Source organism: Falco naumanni, chromosome Z (assembly GCF_017639655.2).
Source record: "Falco naumanni isolate bFalNau1 chromosome Z, bFalNau1.pat, whole genome shotgun sequence".
In the NCBI taxonomy this organism is placed as follows: domain Eukaryota; kingdom Metazoa; phylum Chordata; class Aves; order Falconiformes; family Falconidae; genus Falco; species Falco naumanni.
The window spans coordinates 46285879-46302712 of record NC_054080.1 but is presented as its reverse complement, the minus strand read 5'-3'; the positions used below and the strand labels follow the sequence as shown (position 1 = coordinate 46302712).

General features: G+C 38.8%; 1 protein-coding gene across 1 annotated transcript in view; it reads left to right on the top strand.

Moving 5' to 3' along the window:
• Window positions 1-16834, top strand: part of TRPM3 (transient receptor potential cation channel subfamily M member 3) — a 285325-nt gene that overhangs the window by 247694 nt on the left and 20797 nt on the right. The window contains exons 20-22 of the mRNA XM_040580618.1: window positions 4059-4187; window positions 6294-6545; window positions 11753-11927. Of these exons, the coding sequence (XP_040436552.1) occupies window positions 4059-4187; window positions 6294-6545; window positions 11753-11927 (556 nt within the window). The remainder of the gene's footprint in view (window positions 1-4058; window positions 4188-6293; window positions 6546-11752; window positions 11928-16834) is intronic.

Below are 16834 nucleotides of genomic sequence, written 5' to 3'. Positions count from 1 at the left end.
GTGTAGAAGGATGAGATTAAAAAGTAAAATGAATGCAGAAGGTAATCCTTTCAGTCTCCTTGGCGGGAGTAGTGTATCCTAGTTCAGCTTCTGCATCATGTGACAACAAGAAAAATGTTTCAAGAGGTCTGTAGAATATGACTTAAGGGGAAATATTGAAGGCAGTAAGGTTGTTTCCTCTGGAAAAAAGGTCTACAGAAGGAATGTAGTAGTCTTCAAATCTGTGTAAGTAGCTGTGGAGAGGAACAAAATGGAATAATCTCTAAGTCCTTGTTGAAAAGGACAAGTAATGGTTTTAATTGCAGCAATGCAGCTCTAGGTAAGATGTTAGGAAACAGTTTCTAACTGCTCTGAGAAGTAGTGTCATACACTGTGTAAGGAGATGGTAGAACTTCCATTATTTGTGATTTCTAGGTCTATCTTATCAAAACATACATCCACTGTGGTACACTGTAATTAATCCTGCCTTAGCACCATGGAATTGGCCAGGTGATTTCAGGTGGTCCTTCCCAGTTGTATCTTCCATTACTCTGCTGAATGCACAGAAAATCACAAAGAATGCATCCTTCTGGAGATGACTTCCTATTGAAAAATTGCCTTGCTGAAGTCCATACAGTATGTCAACAGACAGCAGGAACAACTCACATCAACAGAAACTAAACTGTGGTGGACAGCTTATGCTAGCAAATAGCTCCAGTTTGGCTACTTGGATCAACTACCTGCTGGACTATGTGGCCATCAAACATTAATCAGGCCAGTGAGTCCAGAAACTGCCCATAAGCAGCCTAGTTGCATTAACAATTGCAATATGTATTATGCATAACCAGAAAAGTCTTTATGCTGTAAACAGAAAGAAGTACCCTGTCTTTCCCTGTTAGTTCAGTTCTGAGATGGGAGAAAAAGATCAATACTGCATTTCCATTTAGACCTGTTCCTACAGTTTTATGTCCCGAGGCAGGTCTCGATCAAGGTCACTTATTAAAGCTGGATCTTGGCTAAACTGAACTTAAAGAGCAAAATAAGGCGGATGCTGTCTGCAGTGCCTGACCAGTTGGGTATATTGAGAAACTACTGGAGCCTAAAAGCAAAAGAACTTTCACATGAGAGTTAAAATTGCACAGCCTAACACACTTCTTACAAGCACACAGACAGAAATACTAATCATAGATTTCAAAATGCAAGAAAAGTGACTTTTATTATGGCTATTGTGTGCCATCTAAAATAATCTTATACGTATCTGCTATCACTCTATAGCTATATCCACTTTCATTCTTGAAATACACGAGTAGGTTAAAGGTGGAAATGTTTGAGTAAGTAACATTTTGGCTCAGCAGTGTTTTCTCACCCAAAGAAACTTTAGCCTTTCTCTCTGGATGTGCACTAGTTTCAAAACTCAACTACTCTGTTTTGTTTTGTGCTGTTACATTGAAAACCATGATTCATAGGTTTTGTCTCACAGATTGCTTGAGAAGAGGATGGCCTTCCCCTTTTAACTATTAGCCTTAGACTGAGATTTTAGAAGGATATAAGAGACCAAATTTCTACCTCTGAGGAGGAGGAATAGCTGCAGAGGGAATTGAAACCCAAGTAAGACTCGTCTTCTAAACATGAAAACAGCTTTGCCCTAACTTTTGCGTTTTGGGGCCACTTCACTTTATAATAATCTAATTATTGCAATCAGTGAGAAAAAGGGAGGGTAGTCTCCTCTTGAAGCACTCTCCTGCTGGTACAATTTCCTTGTTTGATCCTTACCATAATGAGTATTCAAGTATTTTCTATAGAATGGAACAACATCCATAGGGAGGGTGGGGAGCAACTCACCCTAGAAACTTCTTAGCAAGCATTCCTCTCCTTAGCTTCTTCAGGTACTGCCTTCAGGGGCGAAAATGACAGCCTCTAGCTCTTTGTCAAACCATGTGAAAGCAAGAAGAGAGTTCAGTTACATCTGTAGTAGCACTTTCAAAGAACTTGAGTACCAGCATGGGCAGCTGTACTGAGGTTTGATCACAGTGTGGGATCAGGACATCCTCCTGGAAGGCAGGAGCAAGTTACAGGTATGGGGGAGGGAGAAGGAGGGTGTCACTCACTATCTGAAGGGCTTGTTTATTGGATTAAAGTGGTGCAGATTCAGCATCATTTTATTCTTAAATCAAGAAGCTTTTTTATCCTTTATTTTCCCAAGCAAAAATTTTCAGCAATTTTCAGTAAATTTGCATTGACAAAAAAAAAAAAAAAAAAAAAAAAAAAACAAAACCAAAAAAACCTAACACCTCATAAGAAAACCAAGAAGAAGCAAAAGCCCCTAGTTACACTGAAAGTCTGGCGGTTTCTGTCACCTTTGTAACTTTAATGTCCCTATTCTTTTGCCATACTAACTGCAAATGCTCACCAAAAGCTGCTGAGTCAGACCAAATTAATAAATTTGCTGATAATTACTAATCAATAAGGTCTAAGAGGAGGGGTGTTAGGTGACAGTATCCCCTGGCTTTTTGCACAAGGTGTTGTTTCAGCTGGGGAGGTGTGCGTCCAGTTCTGCCTGCCCAGACAGTGTTTCTGCTAATTTGACTCACACCCAAGATGCTGACCTAAGTCAATATTGCTTTCCATTTCCTTTAGGAGTGTTAAGCGAAGACCAATCTCTAGACCTGAGCGATGCAATCCGTCATCATGCACAAACTGAAAGACAAATGAGGTCATTTCCTCCTGCCTTTTATGTAGACAAGAGCAGTGGTTCAGTTGGCTGTCTTCTCTGTGCCGATAGTTATGGCCTTTGTAAATAATTCTCTCGAGTGTCCTTCGAACTGTCAGCTGGAGGAAAAGCCAAAACCCTGTGGCTTTTGCACAGAGCAGAAGTGATGTTCTCTAGCAAATACAACAGGACTATAAATCCTGCTCTGTGAGGTGCTGAACACTGAAATAATCTTACCCAAAAGTCTCAAGCCCCTCTTGTGGTTGTTTCGTGTTAAGTCTGACACCAAGTATACGATAGTTGTGAGTCGCATGCAGTTGAGAGAGAAAAACTACATTGAAATAGAGGTTTTTGGAATAAGCTTTCTACCACAGTGACTAAATTGTTCATGCACAGAACTGAATCATCTTCTTTCTGGTTTAGATTTGGCTTAAGAAGCATTTTCTTGTAGGGCTGCTGTTGGAAAGGCAAAGTAGACAGGCAGTCGGATTCTGGCCACCACAGACTTCAGCCACAGCCACTTGCCAGTGCTACAGCCCATGCTCCAGTGTGACACTGGTTTCTCTGAGTTTTATGAGCTTGATGATGCAATTTGCCTGTCTTGCCTTTTTTTTTGACTGACAGTTTCATTACATTCCTGATGTAGAAAGACAGGAAAAAGAAACTAAAAACATAATCCACACTTTCCACTGTGTCAAAAAATAGGCTGGTAAGTAGATATATTAGAGAAGGAAAAGAAAAACAATTACACATAAAAACTTGCAAAAAATTTCAGGCAAATAAATGCACGGCTGCTTGCTGCAGCAACGAAGTGGTAGGAGTAGCAGTGTTTCTGGGGGAATCATGGTATATTTAGGTCCATACTACAGTGGGCAGGAAGACTTCTAGCAGCACCTAGAACCTTCTGGGCTCCAAGCAAGGACTGTACAAAAAGGATTTGGAATGCCAGAGTCAGCCTAGGTTAGGTGAATAGGGAGAGAAAACACAGAGGAGGGCATCGGAGGAGTAAAGGCTGTTAGAAGCAGATGAGAGAGAAGTCTTTTTCACGTAGGTAACTTAGATTGGTAGTTGGCATAGTCGTATCAGTATTGCCATCACTGTGGGATGATCTAGGGGGACAGCATTAATATAATTTTGTTGGGGAGACAGCTGTAGCTGGAGGAGACAGCATTTGTGCATGTATTTCGCAGATTCCACATTGTATGTGATTTAATGTGAGCTTTTTCAGACAACCCAGAACACTGTCTGATTGTTCTTTTGTCTGTTTAACTCTGGTTGCAGTGAAATTAGGAATATCAAATCATACCCAAGAGACTGGCTTAGCTGTATAAATATAGTGATTATTGATATTCATTTTGTTTGTTTGCAGCTGGCATATATAGGCTACTTGATGCTGTTCAATTATATAGTGTTAGTGAAGATGGATCGCTGGCCATCTACACAGGAATGGATTGTCATCTCGTACATTTTCACTCTGGGAATAGAGAAGATGAGAGAGGTAAAATCACCCCAACCATGACAGAATATAAAATAAATAAGCATGGGTGGTTTTTTTTTTTCATTTTAGTATCTGTTTTTACTATTTTGCACAGGTTAATTTTTGATGAAGGGGCTTATCATAAAATTGTTTTTTTTTAATTTTTGCAGAAAAGCGGATGGATTGTTAAAAACACAGCACTAAAGAAATCCATCTCCCTCCATTTTAAAATTAACAATCTCTCTCCTTCTTTTTCTCCCACGGAATTTCTCTGTTCAGATTTCTGTGTGGTGCACATTTAATACCATTCACAAGTATAGGATGGTTTTCTGACTTATACTAAAGCTCAACCTATATTCCTTGAAATATGGTCCAGAAACTGAAGCATGTTTCAGGGGGAGGAAAAGAAGATGTGCTGTAACAGAATGGACATGGAGACATGGTGATAGCATGACAATTAAAAAGCCCATGTTTGAATCCTCACCCCACTCCAAATACAGTTCATTCAAAATTTACAGCTGTTCTGTCTGTCCGAGTATTTCAAGCAAAAGCTTTAAATAAAACCAGCCATAACTAGGGGAAAATTTAGATTCACATTGAATATTGTAGCACATTGCTAATAGGATTTCCCCCTTTTAATCTTGAAAATTTTTGCTAATTATGTGAGGCTATAGCATGCATCTCCCTAAAGATGCTGAAGCAGGCCTGTAGAGCAGAGACAGAACATTTAAGGTGGTGCTCAGTCTATAGGCAGAGTGAAATTATTCTGCCATTCCCGGCCCCTCACAGTGTCTCCCACTTGCAGCTACTGCTGTGCCCTTTTCACTTGGCCAAATGTGCATTTATTCCACAATAACACCAGAGGCCAAATTCAGCCCTGATGTGAGCAGTTCGAGTCCTGTTGACCTCCGCTGAAACAGCGCGTTTGTACCACTGGGCTGAATTTGTTACCATATATATTTGTATTTTCTGCAGCAAATGCTTTTGAGGACTAAACTAAAAATGGTCTTGCAACAGGCACTTAGACCTCAAAGACAGATTTCAAACACTGTGTGGTAAACTCCATATTATAAATAAAAAGAACAGAGGAAAAGACACTACTTGTGTGGCCTATAATGAGTGTACTTTGCTAACCGAAAGAAAAAGGTAAACAGTGGCAGCAGCCACAGGAGGACTCTGCAACACTGATAGGGACTAAGCACCACTGGCTCAGTAGGTGGGAGGCTGCTGGCGGGAGTGTGTGCCATTTTTGTGTCATCATTCACCCCAGATTGTCCTTTTCACAAAAGTTTATCAAGAACATTTGTTGTAATGGATTTTTAAGCAGATGTTGGAGATTGTTCTCAAAAGATGAGCCTAAAATTCATTCTGAAAATGAATTATAAAAAAATTATAAGAATGGCATTCATCTTTTTAAGGAACTCTATGAGTCTGCTCAAATGTTCTCAGACTAAATATAGAAAATTAAAACAAACAGCTTGTTAACTCACTAAAATTATTCATAGAAATTGCTTGAGGAATAGTTTCAACAGTAATTTGGGAAAACAATCAAGTCTCCCAAATGATCTTGAAAATAGAATGGTGATAAATTCATAAGGTAAGATAAATTATTTTTGTGAATTATATTCTCAGTTGTGGAACTCAGTTTCCAAAACCAGGTCCAAGTAGTAGCTACTATCTCATTGGATTAAATGCTAAATCCACATCTTCATGGTTATGAACTAGTTCTTCACAGTTTGAGACACATTTTAGAATAATTTTATTTAACTCTACAGCTTCTTTAAATGTGAGTATTAACTTTCTATATTTCTCCCTCTATTCCAAGACTCTATGTAGGGTCAATAAATTTGAAAAACAGAAAGAAATACGTGTATTTTTTCTGGCTTCACGGAGCTTTTAGAGCAAGTAAGTTTTACATCCTTTTCCTTTTAAGTATCTTACACATAGGTACAGGCTAAGAAGGTTGAAATGGAAGGTTTCTCCAAAAAATCCGGGAGTACATGAGTTATTTATATGACAGGGGTCTATCAGCTTTGCTTCTGGCCTGTGTGGCATATATCTGTTTACTATAGATTTCTTCAAGCTTAAATTAAGACAGCTTTCCTTTCCATGCCCTCTGTCCTTCAGATATTGATGTCAGAACCTGGGAAACTGTTACAGAAAGTAAAAGTTTGGCTCCAGGAGTACTGGAATGTTACTGATCTTATAGCTATCCTCCTGTTCTCCGTTGGGATGGTGCTCCGTCTGCAAGATCTGCCACTCCGGAGTGATGGCCGAGTGATATACTGTGTAAACATCATTTACTGGTATATACGATTGTTAGACATCTTCGGAGTAAACAAGTATTTGGGACCATATGTTATGATGATTGGGAAAATGGTAAGAGAAGCTGGTGTACTCTTATATTTTACCAACATGTTCTTGACTTAATTTCTTTGGCCAATGACATCACTGCAGATTTATCTATACTTTTTTTTTTTTACATTAGCATTTTCATGTAAGCTATAAATTAGTGCCTTACTGAATCACAACTTCAGCGTAGACCCCCAGAACTGAAGGTTAAACTCTCCCTGTTCTGTTAGATGATGTGTTGCTTGTCTTTCTCTGAGATCTCTCTTCAACAGCAAAGCCGTCAATCCTATACGTCTGTGTCTTATTTGCAGAAAATACAAAGGATGCTAGTTCTCAACTAGTTGTAAAGGAGTTTGTTAAGGTAAAAAAAAAGGAAGGTTTTGTACCTTGAGACTTTCAAGAAGGTGTGTTGTAATAGGCGTGGTATGTTCAAAACTTTAATAGTTATGATCAAGACTGTGAACTTTCTATAGTTTGCTCCACATCCATATGCTCTTCCATCTTTCCTGTTCAGATGTGTCCTTATAAGATGAGAAATCATTCTTTGTAACTGCAGCCTCTGTCCCCTCTACACAACATGGCAGGAGTACGAATAGTTTATGTAACAGTAAATGTATACAGGAGGTACTGAGAGGTATTTGCTGCCAGATGTATAATTTTTTACTTTTTGGCTTTTCCTTTTTACATTTCAACAGAAAAGTTGCATTAAAGCAGCACTGAGTTAAAGAAGATGGCTGATTTGACAGATTCACGTGCAGGTGTCCTTCATATTTGAGTACCTACACATGTAGCTAATATACGTGCTCATGTTTTATATGCAGTTATCCAGCCCTTGTTGTGTAAATCATGGTCATTTAGTGTGTTCTGGAGTTTAAGATTTATTTTTTTTTAAATAGCATAAAACCCACTTGAAGCCGGCATTCAGTAAAAGATGTAAACTGTTTGTTTTGTAAACAAAATATTAACTTTTCTAAATACAAATATTACTTCTGTCTGATTGCTATGTGGAGAATAATCAGCAAGTCCAAATAGGCTGTCTGTTGTGTTTGCCTTAACCACGGTCCTTCATGAAAAGACCTAGCTACCCTCCTTCCTCACCATCACAGGAAAAAGGGACATATATGAATGCGTGGACTGCAGTCCCTCCTTGGTACTACATTAGTCACAACAAGCTCACTGATTCTAAGCAGGTATAAATCTGAAATACAAATATATGTCCAGTTAGACTCCCTACCCAACAGGTAACTGGAGGACCATCATCTTAATACTTCAATTTACCAGCTTTCAACTCCAAACACAGTGGTGGGTTTGACAAAGAAATAACAGCTTGCGGGGGGGGGGGGGGGGGGGGGGGGGGGGGGGCGCAGGGCGGGGGGGGGGGGGAGAAAACACAAAAGGAAGTGGTTGTTGCATCATTATGTCTGGCAAACAGTATTTTGAAGTGCACTAATTTCCTTCAAGGAAGACAATAGGATGTTTATGGGAGGGATTTTGCAGAGCTCCAGAGTACAGAGGTGAAAACACTCAACAGTTCTTGCTGGAGGTTACTGTAAAAGGACAGCAGAACAAGAGAAAGGGTGAAAGACCAATGGAAAAACACTACATTATCGTCTGTTTCTTTCCTGCCCCACGTGGACTATGTCCCTCTGTCAGGGGATCTGGTGGTCACTGGGGCTTACACAACACACAGTGTATAAAACTCCTAAAGCCAGGTACCGTCCTACTCTTGTAATTTTCACACACAAGATGCCACACACAAGAAATTTCATATCTGTGCTGCTAGAAAAGGCAGCCTGAAAACCAGTTCAGTAATAAATGGATTAGCCAAGTAGTCTCTTATGGATGGCTGGTAGGAGCCTAGCTTCACCAATAGTATAAACAGTGGTTTATTTTTCTCCTGGGGTCACGACAGAAAGGAAGTGGTTGAAATTAGCAAAATTATATTATTTCCATTCCTTTGTCATCTTCACATGTGTGCAACAAATCAGGCCTCACTCCACTTTCTCTGGAAAACAAATGCAGGAGAATCACTGGCCTCTGTAGGCTCAGCATCCACTCAAAGGGTGTTGAATTTAGCTACCAGGGTACTTTGAAGGTGTGGGCAACTGTTAAAGGAGGGAAGTTCTTTTATTTTGTGCCTTCCTGTTATTTGATTTTCATGCTTCATCCAACTTTCCATGCACTCAGCAACTCTGACACATCCACTTTGCCCACACATGCAATGCCCAGCTGGTTTGAGTTACACAAATTTGCCTCTCACATATATTTTACAGCCAACTTATTCCCCTGTGTAATGGCCAGCCCATTTATATCATGCACAGACTTCTCTGGGAGTTGCACCTGCTTGCTCCAGGCTGCAATGAGCTCCCTTGTGCAGTTTTGTTTAAATCACATGTCTGTCTTTTTCATTTTATGGTCTTGAAAGTATATATTCAGTACTATGGAAAATATCAAGCTGGTTATACATATTTCTACAGAGTAAGCCCATCACAGCTATTGAGTTCCTCAACAGATCATATTTATCACCTTAGGTTTTATCCTGAGCTTCTATTGTGAGTAAATTCTAGACTCGGGAGGAAAAAGATGACTCTTTCCATCTTTCCCATTGTTAAGGAATTTTCTCTTCACCTGCCTCTACCTTGTATCCAAAATAGCTTTAATAGGTTTTACCTCTGGCACTGTGAACAAATAAGCAAGTGAAATTAGGCAAGGTGCAGGAATGGGCTTGAGTGATTTAAAATCAATGGGCTAAAGCAAAGGTGAAGGGTAGGAGGAGGAAGCTGAATGACCAAGTTCATTATTATCTACTAATTTCTGTAACAGAATGTGCTTATTATAATGTACTTTCCTAATCTCTGCACCACGATAGATTTACTCCCCTTTTATATGGGAATGAAATGAAATCACTGTGGCATGTCAAGAGAGTCAGAGGTACATCCCTTACAGTGTGGGACTTACTGTGTGGGAATGTCTACATTTTCTTAGCTTCTCTGCAGATAAAAATGGGGAGATGGAGCCAGCTTGTTCATAAAACTGCACCAACAGCTCCTCATTTTATCACCTTTTTAAACAGGTGACGAGTTCTTCAGCATGATTGAAATGGCCATTGCCTTGTTAAAATACCGATTGTTATTTGACCCTACGGGCCAAAGGGCCTGATACAATGCCCATTAAAGTCAGCACAAACTCACCCATCTATTTAACCGGATTTCAGACAAGCTAGTGAGGTTTTAGAAAGTTAGCCAGTTGAAGGAGGGGAAAACTAATATGCAGCTTGAATAGAGAATAGCACTGAAAATTCTATTTCTTGCAACATCAGGTCAAACCTGTGTGGTTCCTGATCAGAAATACTGCAAGCATTTCAGAAATTATCTTAAATTGCCACCACATACTCATTGTGTTTATTTGCTTGCATGATACTTTAAAATAGGTATTGTATTACATCTTATCATGATATATATTTCTACCTGAAACAAAGTTTCATCAGAGAAGAAAGGATTCATCTCCAAATTCAGAGAAGAAAGGTTTCATCTCCAAATTCCTTCCCTAAAAGCAGTAAGAACCAAATGTAATTATGCAGCTTTCCTGTTTCAGGACCTCTCTGATGTACAATGGTCTGAAATTCCTCTTCAATCTTTTTCTTGAAAGATTAATGCTCTGAATAACAGGAATGTTGGTGATTTACTTGTCTGGTTTTTAATTCTTTAAGGTATTTCTTTTCCTCTCTCATGTCCCCAGGTTTTTTTCTTTCTTTCCTGCACTTTTTTGTGGACCTCAAAACTTTTGTTTTCCCCTGTTCTTTTCCACTTGTCCCCAGTTCCTTCTTTCCACCTCCTTGGGTCTTTCCTACCAGAGCCCTGTCCTACAGGTGTGTTGCTCCTACAGCCTCTCTCTCAATAAATACGAGAATATCCTTTTCTGTTTGCTCCTCTGTTTCTTTCTCTTTTCTCTGTCAGATACTTTGTCAGTGTTACTTTGATCTCAGGTCTCTCGTGTTTTAGAACTGAAGAACACCCCACCCCCCACCAGCAGTGCCAGATCCATGAGCTGAAACTGCATCCCTCTTCTACCAGCTCTTGTCATGACCAGCCCTGCTTTTGCGCTGCAGCAGGTCCCCCATGGAGTGATACAGCTGCCAGTTGATGTGCAGGTTGGTTGCATGCCTGCCTTGCAGGGAAGGCAGAATGCAGCTGAGCCAGAAAATGCAGAGACTGGAAGGATTAAAACTCATAAAGTTTAGAGGAGTTTTGGGTCAAGTTTTGGCCAGAGACAAAAGTTACATCCAAATCTGTGAAAAACAGCTCTGTTTTTACAAACCTTGTAACTGAAGACCTGTAAGTCAGCCTCTAACTAAAGATTTTAGAGGAATCTTACCAGGGACCTTATGGGACTCCCATTTTTTTCTCATTCATTTTGTGTTATAAAGCATCTCTGCTGTACCTGCTTAGTGCCCATTACTCTGCCCTCTGGAAGGTCTTTTCTAGCACAGCTCCTCTTCTAATCTTCAGCCTCCCAGGATTGCTGTCCCACTTTTTTCAGGAATTAAACTTGAGCATATGCTAATGAAGCCTTCAACAATAAAAAAGAATATGGTTTAGTGTCTGTTATCTGTATTATTAATTTTTTTTTAATATGGCCTTTGTCAAACTCCCCCATCAAGCTGATTTCTAGTCCAGTCAGTATCACAGCTTTCCTTTCTCACTGATTGCCACCATGTTGTCCCTTACGTTGCAGTAACAGCCTATTCTGCCACCCGTTACTCCTTATGTTAGATGTCGCTTGCTTCCTTTACTCAAAGACAGTGACTACCAGTGAATAAAATAATCCATGTCAGCCTTTTTGCTTTGGTAAAGTTGCCACTAGGTGCATATGAACAATAAATCATTTCCTGATCCTTGCCTAGACCAGACTGCTGATTCCAGTGAACTTATATTCCTGTTCAGGCAACAGGTGTGACTAAATGGTATCTTGTATTTTCAAGCCTATTCATAACATTTAAATTGTTCCTAAAAGCAACACTGGGTAAAACCAAGGACACAATAATACTGCCTCACTGGTTTGAAAATTAAGTTTGTTATGTGTAAAACTAAGAATAGGTTTTCAAAATCTGTTTTTGAAAATTCTAATTTTTACAAACTTTTTTGCAGCATATAATGATAAGAATATGGATAAATAAGTTCCTCGATAATTCTTTTCCCTTCTCTCTCTCTCTCTTTTCCTGTCATTACATTCAGATGATAGACATGATGTACTTCGTCATCATCATGTTGGTGGTTCTGATGAGCTTTGGTGTCGCAAGACAGGCTATTCTCTTCCCCAATGAGGAGCCTTCATGGAAGCTGGCGAAAAACATTTTTTACATGCCTTATTGGATGATCTATGGGGAAGTGTTTGCAGACCAGATAGACCGTAAGCAAGTTTATGATTCTCATACTCCAAAGTCAGGTATCCAATTTTGATCAGATGATGTCCTATTAGATCATGTGTCTGTGCTCAATAAATGGCTCAGGATAGAGGAACTTCTTCATCATAATGAATGGTCACAAAAGTATTTTTTCATCTAATATTGGGGTGTCAGTTTCAGAACATGCTTCTGGCATCACTTCACAATTATTTAAACAGAAATCTGTAATGCTAAATTATCTTGCAGATAAAGAACATTTTAAATGGTTCCTTTTTACCAGTTTGGTGACAGGGATACCCTAACAGGTGTCCACCACAAGTTCGTTGGTATACTTGGGACATAAAGGGTCACTTCTTTTTTTCTCATCCATTGGTTTGATTTCAGACCTAAATGCTTTATACCTAACTTCATACTGAGCATCCAGTCTAATAATACTGGGTTAGACCTTCAGCTCCTGCACCTCATTAGGATCTAATCCAGTGTGCTTTTTCTCAGTTACCTACTCACTGCCACCACCTTTATGCTAAACCATGTGATGCAATTCTTTGGGACCAGTAAATCTGTTATTAGATTTTTGCTTTATTTATTTATTGGAAGGCAAGACTGCTCACGTCAGTGCAATCAGAATGAAAGCCAGTATTTTATATACTATCTACTCAGGATGCATTTTGCTGGTGATCAGGAAAATGCCAGTTTTCAATTTAAACTAAACCTCCTGGTTACACCCGGTGCGTTACGCCAAAGGAGAGGGGTGGTCATGAGAAATGATGCGGTTGATGAACAAGGATTCACAAACAATATACCTTTAGCAAACACTGACATGCAACAGATGTTCATCAGTCCTACTTAAATATGTGTAAACCTTGGCAGCATTTAGAAGTATCTTTTCCAGGGGCAGATGGCATCCGTTAAAGCTCTGTTTAGGATATCCTTTTTATCATATGTACTACCTTAGGAAAGGGTAGTGTTTTCATAATTTATCTTGTGTTTATTCAATATTGACCAAGTTTGAATGAAAGAAAAGTGTTGATTTTTCCTGAGCTAGTTAAGGTAATAAACATACCTGTATCATCAATAATCCCCCCAATTTAACAGGTGGACAGACATATATGTGTCTGATGTCAAATATTTCAGAAGTTCCATGTTCATTTCTTCTTCCTGGTTAGCACAGAATCATTACTGTGGATACAGATGAAACCTCTTTTTTATGCTTACTTCTTTTTATGTTTACACTTTGTTTTCAGAGGCAGCATGGCATGCGAGGAAGTAAACGAGCACTTAAAATCACAAAGCTTCTCACTGAGTTTACCCAATTCCCTCATTTTTATTCCTTTTCCTTTTATTTTCTTTTTAAAAATTCATTTCATTTCAAAGGCATGATAACTGGGGGTATGAAACTTCATCCTGCTCCAAAAGCATAATTAGAGGTTTATCTCATAAAACTATGACTTCCTTCCACAAGCAGAATTCTGTCTGTCCCTCTACAAGTGGCCATTTATTGATATTGTACTAAGTAACTACCATAGTGCAACAAGTATGGCAATTGACTGAACAAAAAGTTTTGTTGTTTGGTTTTTTTAATGAAGTGCTGATTATAGTTTAGAACCCCAAAACCTGAAAAACTAAAGTGCCTTTGAATAAAGCATCGGTTTTAAGTGTGAAAAGAGGGTGGCAGGCTCCATACCCTTGCACAAGGATTTAGGGATAGTCTTGTGTGTTATTCAGATGCCCAGCATTTAAACCTTGCAAAAAGATGCAGTGTACTGAGGCTTAGGGAAAGCAAAATTCCTGATGGTTTCAGCTCCAGCTGTAAGTGTAGACATGTTGTTGTTCTGTATCAAGGAAACTAGGAGCTGTGGCAAAAGTGGTGATGCCAAAATGAAAAGCAGCACCTAGTTCCTCCTTCCTAAGAGACAGACGATGCAGGGAATTAGAATCTGCCACTCTTTCAGCACAAAATATGTGCAACATGTCATGTCTGTCTGAGGCTCAGTTGTGTGAAAGTGTTACCTCTGCAATAGACTGGGAGCATGAGCAAATGGTTGGTGATGTTGTTGTACAATCAAAGTGACCTGATTGGCACTCAAAAGGTTTTACGACTATACTTACATTTTTTCACTATTTTAAAATTTTTTGTTACATGTATTTTCCAAGTTGTTCTAAGCTAAATCAGCCACTGTATTCATGTTAGAGTACTACAGGGTTTGTACTTTCTCAAATAAGATAAACATGTTCTAAAATTGTTATGCTACATCTAAACTGCAATTGAACTTATAGCTTGGAGCAGAATTTTTTTAATTACTATTATTTTAGCAAACCAAAAGGGTTTCTTTGTGGTTTTCTTTATATGTTGTTGTTTAATATTGCTACATTATTTCTAAGTTTGGGATTCAGCAAAAGTGCTCATCTGGGAAGTGCATGTACATTTGAGCCACACTCCTGGAGATCAACCTAGTGTCTGAGAAATGTACAAAAAAGTATGCTACTCTAAAATTTCTAACTTACTTTTCTTTTTTTTTTCTTTTTCATTTTCTGTTGATTTGTGAAGCATGCCGTTAAGGCTGACCAGACACCTTGTCTGGATCCATCTCAGCTGGGTCTACTCTGATTTTTATCTCAACACACTGCACTATTAAAACACTAGCTAAATGCCTCATTCTAAAATACTGCACGTCATATACATTTACATCTTTTACCCATAATTTCTATATTCATTTAATTTTTAAAATACATATGTTAACTGGATTATGCTTTAGTGTCCTGTTGGCATGTAATCTCATCTTCAACTCAAAAGTGAGGACAGAATTATATCCTCACTTCTGGGAGTATGTGTACACTATTCAGTGGTGGTGTTTATTATCAGCAATGTACATAAGTACTACATTCCTACAAATTCCTGACTATCAATCAATTGTAAAGGGTGGGCAGGGGGAGGCAAAATAAATCTTTTAGAATTTTTTTTCTCAGGTTTTCAGGTAAATTCAAAAAAAGAGCAAAACCAGTCTCAAAGTTCATTCCTCTCAGACTGATGGTTCATCACAGCCACATTTGCTGGGGGAGAAAGGTGTCCTAGGCCAGGGAAGTGGTGATGGTATACACAACTGCCTCACTTTTAGGCTGCCTTTCCTAATCCAGCTGAGCCTTGTGCTGCTCGATGGGATCCATGGGGAAGCAGTCAGCCGCTTAGCTGTTATAGCGAATGCCTGTCAGGAAGGAAATCCACAAGCACTGTAAAATCTCTCCCTTGGTTCACCTCACTTACTTTGGCACTATTGCTGGCAATTTTAGCCAAAAAATTCACAACACAGTTGTCACATGCAAATAAATTTGTTTTCACCTTAGTAAGCTATCTGCCCCTCTAGAATACTATGGATACTATGGAATTATTTAAGAAATACTGAAGTGGAAAGGATTATTCAAGGAGTGAGTTTGTCTGGTAAAAAATGTAGACAGATAACCTAAATGGTAACCTGAGAAATGGCAGTCACCTGAAGCAAATCAGCAGCAGACCTCACATTTTCCTACATTCAAATGGCAAAGCAACTGAGAGTGCTGTTAGCCAGCACCAATTTGGGTTTTTTGGTTTGGGCTGTTTTTCATATTTGCCTGGTGTCTCACATGTCAGATTTGCGTCTGGGTTTTCTTTCCAGCTGATAATATTTCAAGTCCCATCTGGAATCTGAAGATCAGTCTGAACTGTGTTTGTTCCCTTTGCCTACTCCCTTACTGGAAAAACCTACATAGTTTGGGAGAAAAAGATGGGGGTCTCCTTCTCTTTCACTTGCATTGGGGGAATGCCAAGTAACCAAATGCAGTTGTTTCAGAAGATGAGAGATGATTATACACATTTTAACTATCCAATGAACCTAAGGAAAAAGTATAATTACTACAAAAGACATTTTTAAAATTTCTTAGTCTGTTAGATTTATTTAATCTTTTTAATTCTTGAAGGTTTCTTAGTATAAATTAAAATTTTATACTAAATTCTATATGATTTTAGAGTTTTCAGGCTTTTCATGTCTCCATAGGAGCTTTCTGTAAGGGCTGTCATTTGCATGGATCATTCTGGAATTAGAACAAACAGAGCAACTTTGTACACAACAGAATAAAACATACCTATGCTTCCCCAGCCACCCCTCTTTTTTTTTTTTTTTTTTTTGCCTTTTTTGTTTTGCAACTGTATTGCAGCACTGCACAACAGGCAGTATTTGTAGCAGTTAGACAAGGGCAGAGGATAAAATCTGTGCACAGCCTACACACCATTTTGAAAGTCTCTCTGGGCTGAGCTGCATTCCCCTTTCTAGCACTCATCTGGGGTTATATTTTGGGTTCCATTTTGTTGGATATTTTTAACTTGGGGGGTGGATGAGGAAGAAAGCACTAGAGAGAATAAGAAAAATGCAGTGATCTACTATAAATTGTGGTTAAAATACCAGTAGATTGGAGAGACACCTCAAAGTCATTTTTAATGTGGCTGAGGGCAAGAAGCAACATGTAAGGTCACAATGTTGTAGTTAAAGCAACATTTTTGAAGTAATGAGACACTGTTTAGTACCCTGGATATTGCTGCTGATGAGCAGGGCAATGAGATTTAAGAGTTCCCAGAGTTCAATGAAGAAGTAGACAGCCCTAGGCAGCTTGCTTAGCCTTTTTTCAAGATGGTAAGGTTACTTAGACATTTGATGAAAAAAATATAAAATGCTTTCACATCCTTTAGGTTCAGTGCAGAGCAAAATTGGAAGATGCCTATATATTCATAAACAGGATGATGAAAGTGCATTTGAAATGTCCAGACTTGAATTAAAAAAAAAAAAAAAAAAAAAAAAGTTGGGTTTGTTTGTTAGTTATTAATACACAGTTATTGGTTTCCTTGTTCTTAGAATTGTGATCATATGAAACCATTCTGTAGTTT